Here is a 17,831-nt window from a genome sequence, read left to right on the forward strand (position 1 = left end):
ATTTCAGATTAGGGTTTTTAAAAAATTAATTAGATACAAACAGATTTAGAATTATGAAAATAACATTTGATTGGAATATTAGTCAAGGGGTTTTCTCTAATTATTTTTGGGAGGGAGTGTTTCTTTAACTACATTTCCTAGATGGGGGTGTTGGTGGAAATACATACACGCAAGTGCACGTGAAGTTATCGATCCCACGAGGAATATTCAACTATCTAATTCTAAGCGATAGATTATCCCAACTATGTTCAAGCTCATCCGGAACAGTCAAATTTGGAGAAGATTAACTAAATTAAACTAAATTAAAAGGCAAGCAAAAACAAGAGAGCAAATAAACACGAAGATTATCAAATTAAACGAGCGTAAAATTTTATCTCCCCCTAAACAGCCCTCTCCGAAGAAGAGATTTTCAGAATGTTATTACAACAACCATGCACATGTCTGATAGTGAAACTCGTTCCGAAACTTCATCGGTTACTTCTCGGAATTTTCCTCCTAGTGCACAATGCGAAAGTTCCGATTCCAACCACCTTAGAGAACAACCACTTAAGCTAAACGATGAAGACAACGAAGAGATTAGTAGCGAATCAAGCCTGTCTTCCTGGTTCAAACCGATTTCAGACAAACTAATAATTATATTATAATAAAAAAAATAATGTTATATTAATGCTACAACAGTCCCCTTAAAACCTATAGTTTTTTTAGTTGTAAGTGAAAAAACCAACAAATATGAAATTGCCCTCATTAGGTTGTAAATATTCAATCCATGGTGAATTTTGTAAATGATTTAATGTGTTTCAACTTTCAAGGGTGTAAAAAGCTATTATTATTTTTAAGGGTGCAAAATGACAAAATAATATATTTCAAGGGTGCAAAAGTGAAACTAAGTCCAACTGAGAGAGAGTTTCGTCAAAACCAAAAGCCCGCTTTCCGAGCATGAAAAATCAAACAGTTCATCAGGTGAATAAAAACAAATCCAAAAGCTTCCTCTCTTCCTCCGCCACTCCGATCTCACCCCTCTCTCATTGTGTGTATATATCTGTATCTATATGTATATGTATATCAATTACAAATCCAAACAAAAATTGCAATTGCTTACGATTTTGAAAACTCTTGCCCTGAAATTTTAATATTCAGAATTGATGGAAGCTCTTACGCCGGCGGCGATCAGACCGCCGCTGATTCCCCCAATTAGGGCGCGTATCTCCGTCCACGCGCTTGTTTCCTTCGGTTCCGTTCAGATTCCGAACCGGAGGAAGATTGAGGTGAAAGCGAAATCGGAGAAGAGGAGCGCCTCCGCCGCGGCGGCGAGCGTTGACTACACCGATCCCGATTGGAAGTCAAATTACCAGAAGGATTTCGAGGCGCGCTTCAGAATCCCCCATTTGACCGACGCGCTGCACGACGCCGTTCCGTACCCTTCCACTTTCTGCCTCAGAATGAGGTTGGTGATTTAATTTGCGGGAAAACCGGATGTTTTAAATAATTCAATTAAATAAAAAAAATGCTATTGTTTTTTTTTTTTGGTGTTTGTTCGTCTGTTTTTATAATTATTACTAAGCACCAGTATATGGTTTTGTTAATTTCTGGCTGTGGGAATCCTTGTCAATTTTATTTTCCATGCTAATATATAAAATAAAAAAGTGTTCGTAGAGGTTATTTCTATGCCACATGGGGTGAAAACTACACCTGGTATTTTTTTACGGTTGATCTACACACACCAATGTGGGTGTGCGTGTGTGTGTGTGTGTTTGTGAATTGTGTGTATATGAATGGTAAAGATTTACGCGGGGTATTTCACCTGGTGTAGCTGTAGCATGGAATAGACCGTTGGTAGATATAATTGATGCTAATAAATACTGTGAATCTGCGATTGTTAGTTCGTTGGTACGTACTCAAAATAAACGAGGCGTGAAATTGAGTTGATATTTGGTTACACAGGACGCCGGTGAGTCCAGATTTTGCAGAAGGTTATCCATCAGATGGGGAATGGCATGGATACGTTAACACCAACGATCGAGTACTGCTCAAGGTGTAATCTCAGTTCCTTTATTTGGTTGTTCGTTTCTTCCGTTTTTTTTTTGGTTTGTATCCTATTTAATTAATCGGCAATCATTACAAGGCTCTACTGGCAGCTTCTGATTTTTGTTGAGATGTTGACAAACAAATTTAAATAGTCGGAGCTTCAATGATGATGGTTCCATTCTGTGTTTTGTTTAGTGTTTGCATTGCGTGACGCATAAATTTGTTCTCCCTAATTTAAAGACACTCTGTCAGATAAATATATTTTCACGATATGCAATGTGGTAACTATAGACATGTTCTTCTCAGTTCAAGAATGACTAGTTTATTTCAAGCTTTATTTATGTTGATTGCGTCTGAAAAGGGTTGTTTATGCGAAAATTTTCCTCATTTCAGGTGATCCGTTATTCCTCCCCTGCATCTGCAGGTGCCGAGTGTATTGATCCCGGCTGTACATGGGTAGAGCAATGGTAAATATCTTTTACGTAATATTATTCACGAGCTTATATGGAGAGACTATGAATAATTAATAATTAAATAATTCACATCACTAACAGCTTAAGTTTTTGGGTCACCCTTAGTCACGGTGCAGTAACTTTATGATAATTTAATATGCTTTTCATCTCATATTAAGAGGGTGTTTGGCTAAGCTTATAAGCTCTTCAAAATATATTATAAATAAGCTCCCTAAAATTTGTTTGATAGTATTTTTCCAAAGAGATCTTAAAATTCTAAAAAATAAGTAGTTAGGGAGCTTATAAGCTGTTGTTTTATGAAAAAAAATACTTAATTCATTGTGCTGTCAACTTAATTTCAGGGTGCATCGTGCTGGGCCCCGAGAAAAGATATACTTCAAACCAGAAGAGGTAAAAGCAGCAATTGTTACATGTGGAGGCCTTTGTCCTGGTCTGAATGATGTCATACGACAGGTAATTTCATACACTGGCAATTGATTCGTTTGTATTTGTATGTTAATGTTCAGATTTATGGGCATATTTACTCGTCAATTGCATGCTCGTATTTTATTTAGTTTTGCATATGGTCCTTTACATAATCTGTTATAAGAGCGGACAAAAAGACCGAGTGAGACAACTGCAAAAATGAACATGAATTCTGGATAGAGATAATTTGCCAACACATAGTTTCTATTAACCTTCAAAGTTTGTTATTAGTATAGCAATCTGCATGCACTTCAAATTCTATCCAAGCAATATCAATTTTATTTAACTTCTCTCATTTTTTTGGTATCCATGCAGATAGTCATCACCCTTGAGATATATGGTGTTAAAAAGATTGTCGGAATCCCGTTTGGTTATCGTGGGTTTACCGACAGCAGTTTATCTGAAATGCCAGTGAGTTCTCCTATTCTAAATTAGATATTTTTTTCTGCACAATTTTCTCTTCTTTGGTCTTCATTCACATTCTTGTTGGGCTAAAAAAATATATATATAATTATTCATTTTCTTTTGCCATTTACAGCCATCCTTGTGATAGTAAATGCAACCTTAAAAGCTTCGATAATTTTGTTAATAACTTAATACTTTCCCTTTGTATGCCTGATAAAACACAGTGCACTGTGATATATGATTTCAGTTATCGAGGAAAGTTGTTCAAAATATCCATCTCTCTGGAGGAAGTTTGCTAGGAGTCTCGCGTGGAGGACCTACAGTTATTCAAATTGTCGACAGTATGGTGGTATACATATATATATTGATGCTTATTCCTTATTTATTATGGATTAATTAATAATCCTTAATAGTTTTTATATGACTTTATAAGAATTTGACAATAGGAGAGAGGGATCAATATGCTCTTTGTGCTTGGAGGAAACGGTACACATGCTGGTGCCAATGCCATACATGAAGAGGTTTTGACACTATAACCTTTATTCTATATATATATATATATATATATATATATATATATATATATATATATATATATATATATATATCTAAACATGATATTATTGGTGTTTTGTACACAGTGCCGCAAAAGGCAATTAAAGGTAGCTGTGGTCGGTGTGCCAAAAACCATAGACAACGATATTCTGCTTATGGATAAAACGTTTGGTTTCGATACTGCTGTTGAAGAAGCACAAAGAGCAATTTATTCTGCATATATTGAGGTATGAGCTCGTACTTGTCTTTGTTCTTCTTGATTATTATTTGATTTGCTGTGCACGATCCTAGGTTTAAAAATGTTGTTAATCGTGTGTGGACAGGCTCACAGTGCTTATCGTGGTATTGGTATAGTAAAATTGATGGGGCGTAGCAGTGGTTTTATAGCTATGCAGGCATCCCTTGCTAGTGGACAAATTGATATATGCTTGATTCCAGAGGTACGTTACTACTTCTGTGTCAACGTAATTAAAAAAAAATGCTAATTTAATTTATTCGCTTTATTGCATGCATCAATTAGGTACCGTTTAATATTCATGGGCCGAATGGAGTCCTAAATCACCTAAAATACTTACTCGAGACAAAGGGATCTGCTGTCGTCTGCGTTGCAGAGGGAGCTGGGCAGGTTTGTAAAAACTGAGATGTTAAATGTCGTTTCAATTTTACTAGACATCGTTTTGACTTCGAACGTGATTTTGACCATTTTCTAGTCTGATTTTGGCAAAATTCAAAACTCAGAAACAAAAACTGTTGTCCTTTGAGTTAGCTTTCTAATCAGCTAGATTTTTTTGAATTTTAGATAACTCAAAACATTAAAGTTGCAGGCAATCAATGTTCATTGATTCATGCATATCTTTCTCATATCTTTCTCACCTGACATCTTGCTAATTCAAGTTGAATTAGAAAGATAACTCTAAAAAATTATAAATTCCGTGTTTTGAGTTTTTCAAAATTCAGCCTAAAAAATGGTCAAGATCATGTTTTGAAGTCAAAAAAGTATTATTAAAACTGAAACGACATTTATCACATCCCGTGCTTTTTTTTTTTTTGCCTTTCAATTTCTCCATTAGAAAATAAGAAAAGAGATTTTATATAATAAATAAGAGTTTTTTTTCCATCACAAAACAAATTTTCAGGATCTCCTTCAGAAAACGAATGCCACAGATGCATCAGGAAACATTATACTAGGAGATATCGGCGTCCATATACAGCAAGAGGTTAAGTATTTCTCTCTGTTACGATATTGTAATGCTGCTTGTTAAATTCTTTTGGACAGTCAATAGTTAAATATATAGCTAATAATGTATTATTCCCACAGACGAAAAAGTTTTTTAAGGAGATTGGATTTACAGCAGATGTGAAGTACATCGATCCTACGTACATGATCCGTGCATGCCGCGCAAATGCATCCGATGGAATTCTCTGCACTGTTCTTGGTCAAAACGCCGTAAGTCTTCTTCTTTTACCTATTATAACCTCTTTGAATATGCTTCTAATGAATATGCTCTAACAACAACACAAAATCGAATGAATAAGTTGAAAAATCAGAAATCGGAAATTGGAATGAGAAAACATGTTCCAAAACTGGAAATTTTTTGATAGGAATCGGCGGAATTTGGAATTTCCATTTTTTCAGTCACCTATAATATACAAAGGATAAATTACACCAACACTCCTGAGGTATGCTAAAATAACTTTAAGGTCCCTGTGATATCGATAATTACACTCAACCCCTTGAAACATAGTTAGAAACGCTAATGGGATAATGCATTGGATACATTATTCCGGTAGAGTTCTAACGGACTATTAGTTTCAGGAAGTGATGGAGATTATAAAGAGTTATGGGTGACTTAGAAATGTTGGGGGAGCCATGTCACCCCCCAACTTTATGTTGTCTCCACCACTAGCTAAAATTAATAGTCCATTAGAACTCTATCGGATTAACGCATCCAATGCATTATTCCATTAGAATTTCTTACTATGATTGAGGGGTGAGTGTAATTATCGATACCACAGGGACCTTATAGTTATCTAAGCATACCTCAGGGGTGTGGGTGTAATTTACCCATATAAAAATACATAATAATATTGATACTATAAGTGTAATTTTCTGATGTTAAAATCGGAATCTGATACGTATTCCAATTCCGTTCCGGAAGAAAATACAATCAGAAATATTGGAAATTTGAACTTCTGGAATTCGTAATGAAAAATATAATTCCAAAAACCGAAAATATTCGGATCAAAATCGGTGGTATTCAAAAAATTCAGTTCCAATTCCCATCCCTCCCGAGGAAGATTTTAACATTAATTTTATAAGCAGAGCATCCCGTCTCTATTATATTTTCATTGAATTTAATTAAGAAAAATTCACTCAATATAACATAAGTAATTTCACGGCAGGTTCACGGTGCATTTGCTGGACACAGCGGAATAACAGTCGGAATATGCAATACACATTACGTATATTTCCCGATTCCTCAAGTCATTGCCGAGCCCAAGGTTGTCGACCCCAACAGCCGAATGTGGCATCGTTGCTTAACCTCAACTGGCCAACCAGACTTCATCTAATTTAACTAACAAATAAATAAGGTTAATTAACTTATTCTTTGATTTCTTCCTATATTATTGAACTGTACAGGTCCATAATAAATTTTGCAAGATAGATTTTTCTACTTTTTTTTTTTGTTTTTCATGAGGAATTAATTACGTTTTTTTTTACCTTCTAGCCAGTTTTTTGTCTCTTATTTTTCTGAATCTTTTATCAATTTTGAAAAAAAAAAATTACAATTTTAAAATTATCAATTTGTTAAAAGAATTACAATTTTAAAAATTAATCGCTACTTACCAACATGGAAATCTTATACAATATCTTTTTTCTTTTTATATTTAAAGAAATTAATTCCACCTGTGACCAGTCAAATGGTTGCACCTGACACTTTAATAATTGGGGGGTGCTAAATCCTACACTAAGAGTTACTAAATCCCGCACATAAATAAAAAACATTCTCTCTCTACCAAAAATATTATCTCTCTACTAAATATTTTCTCTGACTTCTCTCTAACTTTTTCTAGGGTTTTCCACACAAAAAGTTACAAAATCCCGCACATAAAAAAAATATATTTTCTCTATACACAAAAACTATTTTCTCTCTATGTTCTATTTTTTCGACTTCTCTCCAACTTTTTTCTAGGGTTTTCAAAATACTAAGAAGTCGTCAAAAGTCGTTTTTTGTTACGTAATAATCATCAACTAATGAGTTCAATACCTTCTAACGACAATCCACTTAAACCTGATGTAAGATTTTAATTTTTTTTGCCAAAAAATCGTCATACGCAGAGGGCAGACAACCTGGAAGACGAAACAGATAGAGCGCACATGTTGGGCGCGCAGTACACTGTATTCGCGTCCAAGGTGGGCGCCGTCTTTGATGCGTCCGCTTCTACTTTAGATGCGATCCGATGTTGTGTTTTTTTTTCTTTTTTTTTGTTATATATTTTTTTTCAGGATAATAGGGAAGTTGATTATTCTGAATATTTTTTAGGAGTGCAATTGTTTAATTGTAGAGCCGATTTAATACAGTGGGCGAGAGACACAGCTGAAAGCCATGGCATTAAGCTAAGTATAGGTCATACTTTTTGTGATAGAGTATACGTCACCTGTGATCGGTATGAAAAAAAGTATGTGAAACGGAAGAATAGAGGTGTAGAAAGTACAAAATATACTGACACGAAAAAATGTAATTGTGATTTCCAGCTGAAGGTGGCTCTACAAGCGGAGGATAAATGAGAACACTCTATAGTTTACGGGAAGCATAATCATCCTCCAACTTCGAAGCATGGTCTTTATAAGCAGTATGAAGTTACCGAGATGTTGACGAGAAGTCACGTGAAGCCTAAGAAGATTTTAAACTATCTTTGACGTGAAGATCCAAATGTCACCACTTTGTTGAAATACATTTATAATGCAAGACTCAAAATCAAAATTAAATTAATGGGCAGAAAGACTGTTATTCAACTTTTAATGCAGGGTATTGATTAGAGCAAGTATATACAACGACACCGCGCCGATTCAATGACGAATGAGGTTATTGACTTGGTGTTTGTTGATCCTCGAATTCCTGATATGCTGAAGTTGTTCCCGTATGTCCTACTCATCGACGAGGCATCTGTAAAAAAAACAATTACAAAACATATTTATTAAACATTTAAAAAAAAATATTTAACATCAATTAAGCATTTATTAAATATTTAAAAGTTATTTAATATTTATTAAACAAGTCTAAATATATATTCAATATTTATTAAATATTTTTTAATTATTAAATATTTATTGAACATGTATTCAATATTTTAAATTTCTAATTATTTAATTCTAAAATATTTTTAACATTTATTCAGTATTTATAAAGTATTAAAATTTTATTAATCATTAAATATTTATTAAAAAAATAATAAATAATTGAATTGATATGAATAAAAAAAAAAAGAAAAAAAATTATAAAAGAAAGCATCAGCCCTTCGCTTCCAACGTAGTCGCGCCTCCCAAAACCCCACACCTGCCATGACGTAATTTCATGGCAGACACCCCACCCCCGCCTCCCCCCCCCCCCCCCCCCCCCCCCCCCCCCCAAAATCCCACACCTGCCATGAACGTATTTCATGGCAGGCCTTTCATCACCCTCTACCACCCACCGTATATTAACAAGTAATAAAATTGAATTGAATTTTAAAAAAAAAAAGAGAGAGAAGAGAGAAGAAAAACCTATTGTACTGTTAATTAGTAGAATTAATTTGAGATAGAATGATTACCTTGATTGTAAAATAATTTCAGAAGGTTTTCTTTAAGTTCGAATCTCTAATTATAATACTGTTTTTATGATATGTTTGTGCAAGCATGAGGGGAAAAGACTTTGTTTGGGGGAGAGAAAAAGACCGACCTTTGAGATTTTAGAGAGAGAAAGAAATTTTATTATGTGCAGGATTTAGTAATTTCCATGTGGGATTTAGCATTTCAGTTAATAATTTGGTCATTCTTTTTTGTAGTTAGATAGATGGAGCTTTAAAATTAATTATTTAATTCAAGAGTTGGGAAGCCCAATTAAATTTCCATCATCTCCGAAACTGTGTATATTATATTGCTAGTTCCCATCTTGTACTTTTCTCTTTTTATACTTGTACAATATTAGTATTTCATTTCAATTTTTTTAATTTATCAAAGAGGTCGGTCACTAGTTATTAATTGCTTGTGCCCCTAACTCATGAATCATGATCAGACTCGGAGCCCGTTTGGCTAAACTTAGTTTTAAATAGCTGATAATTTTTATGTTTGATAAGTTGTTTTAAGAATTGATAAGTTATTATGTTTTATTTTTTAACAAAGATTTTAAAAGCTCTTCAACAACTTATTTAAAAGAAAACATTAAGAGGTGTTGATGTACATGATTCTCACCATAATTTGTATTATATGTTGTTAATAATGAATTATTAAACTATAAAAAGTATAAACTACTTTAGGAAATATAGATATTTGATTAGAAATTGGTCATTACAAATTCGTTTGACATCAGTTCGTAATTCGTTAACCTAATGATCCGAGTTTGAATGTATTTTCATTGGACAAGATATGATGTTCGGCCCCAACTCGAGTTCGATTAAAATAATATTTCCTGTTCAGCTTGATTAAAGCGCGACGCGTTTAGTTACGAATCAAATTGAAGTAAAACACAACTTTTTAAGTTTGATAAAAAATTGAAACAAGATTTAAATGTTTTGTAACTTTTTCCACTTATATCAAAACATTATACTATATTAATTAACTCATTGAGTTCTTTTTTATTTTTTATCGTGATTTGTGACTGCATAGCGTATGGACATTCATTCTTTACATTAATAAAAAAGCAATTTTTTTTTGTTTTTTTTCAGATATAAAATGGTTGAACAATAAATAAGGGTGCACATTAAATAAATACTAAATGTTGAATGAAGAGAGTAGTTCTAATTTTAGCAAACATTTATGTTAACTGGCATTAACGGTTGATGGAGTCATCACCTATTCTCATTCATTATTTGTCCAAACTCTAAAGTACCATTATAACTTCATTTAGAGAGAGAGAGAGAGAGAGAGAGAGAGAGAGAGAGAGAGAGAGAGAGAGAGAGAGAGAGGTTTAAATTAAAATCCTCACCAACCAAACCAAACTTGGCAGGGACAGTAATTCCTGTTGGGGTTCTTGGAACAGTAGATAAGTATGTGAGAGAGACAATTGAAAGCAATAGAGATTCCAATTTTAGATTTGTTGCCCAAAGAGATATAGACTCTTCATGCAAAAAACCTCTCTCTCTCTCTCTCTCTCTCTCTCTCTCTCTCTCTCTCTCTCTCTCTCTCTCTCTCTCTCTCTCTCTCTCTCTCTCTCTCTGCAGCTACCCCCATGCAGCTCTTAGCTGGTTCTTACAGATACTTTAAGCAAAGGCTCAGAGATTGCAATTGTTTTTTTGAGAATTACACAATACAAAATTAAAGGAACTAGCTAACAATGTTTTTACCACTAGTAAAACAACCGAAACTCCGGAATTTACGACGAAAACGTGAGTTTTGTGACGAAATTTGGATCCTATCAACGTCAATAGATCGTCGCAAAAAAAAAAAAAAACAATCGCGTAAATTCCCGTCGCAACTCGCAAGTAATAGATCTCGTGACAGAATAAACATTATCGATGCAACTATTGTGATGGAAAATATAAATCGTCGCAAACAGTGACTTTCTCCGAACAAAAATAATCCTTTTTTTGTTTGTCAATAAATTAAATACATTTGCGGCTATATTTTATGATGTCCATTTCACAATTTCGCGACGATTATCGCTATAGTAAACGCATCAAGTTACTAGACATCATGTCAATAATCGTCAAAAAGCGTTTTGATGCGTAATATAGCACGCAAACATGACTTTTCAAAATTCTCGATCGACCTTCCAACTTTATTTGTATTTGAGCTTTGAATCATAAATCCTTTACTCTTTCTCAATATATCTTTGTCAAATAATTATTTTCCTTCAAAACCAAAGTTATTTAATAATTTTCTTAATCAGTGTGCAACAATCTTAAACAGTTAAATATATATATATATCTATTTATATACACTCTAAGATATTAAGACCAAAACACCCTCTTGTGTTTTAGGTAATAATCATTGTGTAATAGAGAGAGTGCAAGTAAAATCCAATATAGTAACACAATTCCCATACAATCTTATCTATTTGTCATAATCTTAATTACTTTACACACACATAATATTATATCTATATATACATCATACTATATATAATACATGTGTGTGATATGGGATAATGACTTATTTTTATTTAAGTTTTATTTTTTTACTTTGAAAGGCAAATTAATTAAATTAAAGGCTCCTTTTTCTTTTTTACAGTTTTCAAGAAACATGTTGTTCTGTTGTTCATTCTGTCTTCACCACATGGAGTATAGTGAAATATGCCCTATCTATGGTGGCCAATGTTTTTAAATTTTATTTTATTTTATTTTATTTACTTAATATAAACTTTACTTTTACCAAATATGCTTAGCTGTTAGAGTTATTTTTATTCAATCAAGGCAGCAATTTACACTTGTTTAACTATATATATATATATATATATATATATATATATATATATATATATATATATATGCTGTTGTTTCTTATCTAAATGTTAGTGTTCAAAATGTGACACCTTGAAAGGCATGGTTATGGTAATAATACTAATTAAAATACATTTGTCATCACACACTAACTAGTACAAGAGTGTGAGTATGTGTAAGAGACAGAAGGGTATTTTTGGTATTTCACTATTTGCTCAATGGTACTTTCGTCAGTATTTCATGATTTTTTTAATTCAAAATAAATTACTAAATTCATGAATGACTTATGTGCCTAAATATTTGAGAAACAAATTTGTTCGATGTCATTTTACAATTTAAATCAGTAATTGTATTTTTTTCAATTTTGCTCTTTATCAATATTAGTTAGTTGAACAATGTTATTCAATCGTAAAATATCATGTGTTGTTTTCCTCCATATATCGTATTGCAAGATATTTGACTAACTATTAATAATATTACAAAATATATATATATATATATATCTATACAATAATAATATAATAAACATGTAAAAATTAATACTTCAAAGTCTAGCCATGTATTCAAAATAGATCTAAATTAAAGTTTCAACGTTAATATAAATAGGATAAAAGCCATAATTTTTAGAAATATTAGAGGGTTTTATTACCTTCCCTGGCATAAATTGCTTTGATTATGTGATGTTGAACAAATTTGTTGATTTTGATCGGGAGAAAAATATAATTTATCTTAAGCATTTTTTTGGCTTAGCCTTGAAGAAACACACACAATTGTTATTAGAGAAATGTACAGCGGAATCGCACAAATCGCGTCAAGTATGCTGAAAAACTCACAAATTATCCCAAATTGTGTCGAAATCGCACAAATCACCCCAAAATAGATATCGTACCGTATCAAGATATCGAGCAATATTTACTGATACTTGTGTAGAATCGATGCATACACCGAGTTGTATTGTTTCCATATAAATCGTATAGTAACGCGATAAGTATCACACAATATCGTAATACTGACCACTGGTTGAAAAAAAAGTATTAGATTTGGATCAATGTATGATAAGAGTATTTTAGTCACTTTCTATATTTGTTGCTACAATTCAAATAATATTTAAATATTTTGACAAATATGGAGTATTCATTTAACTATTTGAATCATTCTAGTAATTATTTGACATGCACTTAATTGACTTACCTAGTATTCACCATGAGCACATTAATTGACTATGGTACTAGGAAAATGTAATATCATTATAATATTAATTCATTTAGTATATATTTTAAGAAAAAATGATTTAATATTCGATGGTGAAATAACATCAAAATGAGCATAGATATTGCACTTATACATTAGATGTTTTTCTTCTTTGTGTTTGTTGTTATGCATCAAGTAGGTCTAAGCATTATGTACATAGTACATATAATAATATTTTATTTTTTTTGTCAATATTCATAATTTTTTTAGGCAATTGGCAATGTACACCTCACAAAATGTACCACTCTCTCTCTCCAAAAATTGCACAAGTGCCCCAAAATTATCATTATTTGCTAGTTGGTACCTCGTCTCCTCTATACCATATTTATTTGTCAAATCTAACAAGGTTTTATTTAAATCAAAGAATTTGAACATAGAGATTTACAAAACTATAGTAAAAATTTCGGTGTTTAGATTTGGATGAGTTTATTTAATCAACTTTAAATTCGTAACACATATTTTAAATTTTTTTGTTGTCATTGAGGCGAATATAAACGTTGTTTATATGAAATTATTTGAAATCATTACTTTTAAATTCGAAAAGTTATTGATTTTATTAATTCCAAAATTGTATAGCTTTAACTGATGTGTCATCAAATACGAATTCAATGGTAACAATTTTAGGCATTATCCGCTTCTCTGAAATCAAAATCCTTTTAAAGAGGAAAAATAATAAAGGGATGAACATGATTTGAAACCAAAACTATGGTTCCCAATGCCACATAAAATTTGGTTGTAAAATTTGCTACTCTCTAGGTGTAAAATTGTAATATCTAAAAGTTTGTGGTGCAAAATGCAAAATGTCAAAAGTTAAACCTCTCTCTCCCCTCCCCCCACCAAAAAAAATGAGAAGCTCAGATTGATATAAATGGAAATGAGGTACGCTAATACCAATAAATAAGATTAAAATGTAACGTTTAGGGGCATCTTAGGAATTTAACAAATGTATAGTTCTCTTGTCTATTATTTGGGGCAAATTATGGTCACTCCTTAAGATAAGGTTAAATTAGAAAAAAAAAAAAAATAATAATAATAATAAAAAAAGTCATGTTTAAGTAATTACAATCACCCCTCAATTATAAATTTTCTTACACGTTCACTGGTTTGGTGTTAAATTCAACATAATCTTCTAGATTCCATAAAATGTTCTCTACATTGTACTTGTTTTGTGCAAAAATGCAGTTTCTGATGCACCACAATCTGATATTTACAAGTCAAGATACGCATTTTACGATCACCTTGTTTCAAAATGTGGAGTTCGAATGGAATAAAACGAGTACAAACTGGAGAATATTCGACATAATCTATAAAATTCCACTAAAATTGACACCGCAAGAGTGTAAGTGTAAGAAGATTCATATTTGACGTGGTTATAATTACCCAAACATGAGAAATTTTTTTCGTAATTTAACCTTACCTCATGGGTTAAGCCGTAATTTACACTATTATTTATTTAATAAATAGTTGTTTGTTTTTCTAATGAAATATTTAATAGTTGTTTCAGAATGTGGGAAAAAAGAGAGAAGAAAATTGACTGGTCAGCACACAGTTACACTAAACAGTCAAAACAAAGAGATATGTGGGCCCCATAACCTGGGCCCAGTCAGCCCAATATCCTAAAAAAGAGCATGCCGTGTAATCATTACTTACAACACTAAACGCCGTCGTATTGGTTCTTCTTCATATATTTACTTTCTTTCTTAATTAATTGCCAAATCCCAACAATTTTTTTTCTTCTTCTTTTTTAGTCATAATTTTTTCTTGTTCAATGTAAAAAAATAAAAAATAAATGAAAGAATGGAGAAAGTAATTTTTTTTTCAAGTTTACATTTTTTTACTATATATATAATGCCAAAGGGAAGGTACATAAGTCATAACCATTGCCAGAAAATAAATTTAAATTAATATATATATTAAAAAAAATTATTTAATTTTTTTCTTTTGTTCAAAACTCCTCTCTCCACCACAAGAAAATATCCCTTCAAAATTCTTGCATTTCTTTCCATCCTCAAAGCAATGCAATTGCATCTCTCTCTCTCTCTCTCTCTCTCTCTCTCTCTCTCTCTCTCTCTCTCTCTCTCTCTCATCAAAATAAAATCTCATAATTATGTACTAATTAAAGACTAATTAAACACTAATTAGCCTAATCCAATTTCCTCCTTTTAGGGTGTGGTGAAGAAGAAGAAGAAGCAATTGTTGTAGTTTCATCACTTTTAAAGCTCAAACAAACAGCTGCTTCCAAAACCCCATTAGGGCTATTTGGCACTAATGATGATCCACTAATCACACTTATTGGTATCAAATCTTTAATTAGTTCCACACACTTCACCACTCTCCCCTGCAATTCCAATCAAATAAAATTAAATAATTAAAAATAATAATAAAACAAAATTAAAAAAAAAATCAGACAAATGTACCCAAGATGCTGAGAATATAAAGTTGGTAATAATGATACAATAGCAAAGGAAATAACTTTGTCTTGTCCAAGATTTTTCATTTAGTGGGGACCAATCCAAATTGAAATATTTAAATAAATAAAATAAATAATAAATAAATATACCTTGTCTAGTATGAAATTTGACAGTGCCTTATCAATGTCAATTGCTTCTTGAATTTCTCCTGAAACATAAACAGCCACAGCTGCACCTATTTCAGATGGCTTGAATTCCAAGAAGTCAATACCTGCATTCATTTCCCCAATCGAATAATCGAAAAAATCGAAAAAATATTTATTTTTTTATTTTTTTAATAAAATAAATAATGTGATAAAAATGAGACCTTTAATCGTGGTGAAGATGATCTGAATCGATCTAGTAATCAACGGCCCCGGCGAAAATCGAGCGCCGTTCATCTTCGTAACGAAATGCTCGATGAAATTAAACGGAGTGTAGGCTTTCATATTCCACTTCAAGTGATTCAGCACGAGAACTTCCATTCTTTCTATCGTTTTTCCTTCGAACAAGAATCTCGGTTCCCCTGCCTGCTTCGTTGTTAACACCACATTGTCGACAAATAAATAAAATAAAATAAATTCAATTTATGTGACAAAATAGCAAAAAAAATATTATTATTACCTGTAAATCGACGGGGGAAGGTACGTCGACCTCGTCGAATTTGGCAGCCAACGATAAGCAAGCAACTGCTACTAATTGAATAGCCCATGATTTACCAGCCTAGTTATTAATTCCAAGAAAATTGAAATTTTTTAAAAATCGAAAAATTTGCATTGAAAAATTAAATTAAAAAATTTATTTCAATACTTACAGGTAGATTATACACAGATATAAATCTGTCCAAGTAATTCATAGCTAAATACAAACACATGTCTCCAAAATTGTGATGAGCACAAGCCTGTAATAATAAAAACCACCAAACAAGACTTAGACAACTCATGAATGAATCAAAACATTAGAAAAAACAAAAGAATAAAAAATAAAAAATAAAATTAGTTATTTAATGCTGCATTGGGAAATCAAGAATTGAACAGAATGCAGTAGGATCTTTATATTATTATATACATTTAAAACAGTCAAATCTATGCTCCACCCGGCGAAGGCATACCCCTGTTCATCTACACACACCAACATGGGTGCGTGTGTTTTGTGTGTAAATGAATCATGAACAATATATATTATATTATATACATTTAAAAACGGTTAAATCTATGCTACACTCGTTGAAGCGTACACCCCAGTTCATCTATACACACACCAACATGGGTGCGTGTGTTTTGTGTGTATATAATTATACATTTAAAAAACGGTCAAATCTATGTTACACCCGGTGAAGGTATACACCCCTGTTTATCAACACACACACCAACACGGGTGTGTGTGTTTTTTGTGTAAATGAAGAATCCAATTTAGAAAATTTCACAAGCAAATCAAGAAAATAAAAAATAAAAAAGATTCAATTTTTAGGGCTTTAATCTAATTAAAAAAAATTGGGAATTAAATTTATCACCTTAATCATCCAATCAAGAGCGTCTCTTCTCAAACCCAAATCCAACTCACCACTCCTCAATCTAGAGAGATAATCGCCTCTGGGCAAGTGATCATTTTCTCTCTCTAGCATCCTATCAATGGCGGCGGTATCGTCGCCCAGAGAGAGAATCGACGGCGGCTCGGAGAGAGAATCCGATCCGCCATTGATGAAGCTCGTGCCGCTTCCGACAAGATCGCCATCGTCATCGTCGAAGCACGACTCTCTGGTTTCTTCGTTGCAGAGAAGAAGGTTGTCTGCAAATTCACTGTTTTTTTCCGACATTTGAAATGTGGATTTTTTTTTTTGGGTGTTGAATGGGAGTGTTATCAAAATCTTGTAAAAGAATGGAGATTGGATTTTATTTGCAGTTTTTAAAGATTGGCATTATGTTTCCGCCATATCTAGAGAGAGAGAGAGAGAGAGAGAGAGAGTAGAGAAGAGAGAGTGTATTTGTAGAGAGAGAGAGAGAGGGAGAGAGAGATTGAATGTTGTTGAATAGAGTCTGGTGTGGAGAAGGAAGCTTTATGTAGAAATGAACACTTGTCTTTAGGGTAAAGGTGGGGTTGAAGAAGAGAAGACTGAAATTCATTTTCCTTTTTTTTTTTTTTTTCTTTTTTCTCTTTTGGTTTTTTGAAATAAAAATATAAATATTTTCTTGGATAAATTACGGTCACCCCTGAGGTAAGGTTAAATTACGAAAATACCCCTCGTATTTAGGTTATTACAAACACCGCTCTCAACTATGAATCTTCTGACATGTCGTCCACTGTTATGGTGTCAAATTTAGTGAAATCTTCTAGATTATGTGAAATATTCAGTTTGTACCCATTTTATCCAATTGAACTCCACATTTTGAAACATGATGATTATAAGATGTGTCTATTGGCTTGTGAATATCAGATTGTGGTGCATCAGAAATTGCGTTTTTGCACAAAACAAGTACAAACTAGAGAATATTCCACGGAATCTAGAAGATTCTGTTAAATTTGGAAACAAAAGAATGAACATGTAAGAAAATTTATAGTTGAAAGGGTG

At 32.4% G+C, this 17,831-nt stretch overlaps 2 protein-coding genes across 3 annotated transcripts; one reads left to right on the forward strand and one right to left on the reverse strand.

The window, feature by feature from the left end:
- Positions 1-895: 895 nt before the first annotated feature.
- Positions 896-6,670, forward strand: LOC105955893 (ATP-dependent 6-phosphofructokinase 5, chloroplastic). Of its 2 annotated transcripts, XM_012979695.2 has the most exons (14): positions 932-1,027; positions 1,138-1,444; positions 1,942-2,032; positions 2,419-2,492; positions 2,840-2,951; positions 3,279-3,374; positions 3,616-3,717; positions 3,815-3,889; positions 4,010-4,150; positions 4,247-4,363; positions 4,444-4,548; positions 5,060-5,140; positions 5,242-5,370; positions 6,327-6,670. In XM_012979695.2, exons 2-14 carry the CDS (start codon positions 1,143-1,145, stop codon positions 6,492-6,494), a joined length of 1,593 nt encoding a protein of 530 aa, XP_012835149.1. In that variant the 5' UTR covers positions 932-1,027; positions 1,138-1,142; the 3' UTR covers positions 6,495-6,670. The 2 variants fall into 2 exon arrangements, with proteins under 2 accessions (XP_012835148.1, XP_012835149.1); XM_012979694.2 differs by having other exon boundaries at positions 896-1,444.
- Positions 6,671-14,692: 8,022 nt separating this feature from the next.
- LOC105955891 (cyclin-D4-1) lies at positions 14,693-17,293 on the reverse strand. The gene is made up of 6 exons (XM_012979693.2): positions 16,776-17,293; positions 16,077-16,163; positions 15,887-15,985; positions 15,591-15,792; positions 15,373-15,494; positions 14,693-15,150 (listed from the first exon to the last, which is right to left on the reverse strand). The coding sequence occupies exons 1-6, from the start codon at positions 17,076-17,078 to the stop codon at positions 14,956-14,958; spliced, it is 1,008 nt and encodes a 335-aa protein (XP_012835147.1). The 5' UTR covers positions 17,079-17,293; the 3' UTR covers positions 14,693-14,955.
- Between the last annotated feature and the right edge of the window lie 538 nt (positions 17,294-17,831).

Source organism: Erythranthe guttata, chromosome 11, assembly GCF_056151865.1.
Source record: "Erythranthe guttata isolate IM_541 chromosome 11, IM_541, whole genome shotgun sequence".
Classification (NCBI taxonomy): domain Eukaryota; kingdom Viridiplantae; phylum Streptophyta; class Magnoliopsida; order Lamiales; family Phrymaceae; genus Erythranthe; species Erythranthe guttata.

Coding starts and splice junctions, on each gene's coding strand:
- LOC105955893 (XM_012979694.2), top strand. CDS start 1,143: ATGGAAGCTCTTACGCCGGCGGCGATCAGACCGCCGCTGATTCCCCCA. Junction 2,033..2,418: donor ACGATCGAGTACTGCTCAAG/GTGTAATCTCAG, acceptor TCCTCATTTCAG/GTGATCCGTTATTCCTCCCC. Junction 2,493..2,839: donor TGTACATGGGTAGAGCAATG/GTAAATATCTTT, acceptor ACTTAATTTCAG/GGTGCATCGTGCTGGGCCCC.
- LOC105955891 (XM_012979693.2), bottom strand. CDS start 17,078: ATGTCGGAAAAAAACAGTGAATTTGCAGACAACCTTCTTCTCTGCAAC. Junction 15,495..15,590: donor CATCTTCACCACGATTAAAG/GTCTCATTTTTA, acceptor AAATGAATGCAG/GTATTGACTTCTTGGAATTC. Junction 15,151..15,372: donor CAAATTTCATACTAGACAAG/GTATATTTATTT, acceptor TTGGAATTGCAG/GGGAGAGTGGTGAAGTGTGT.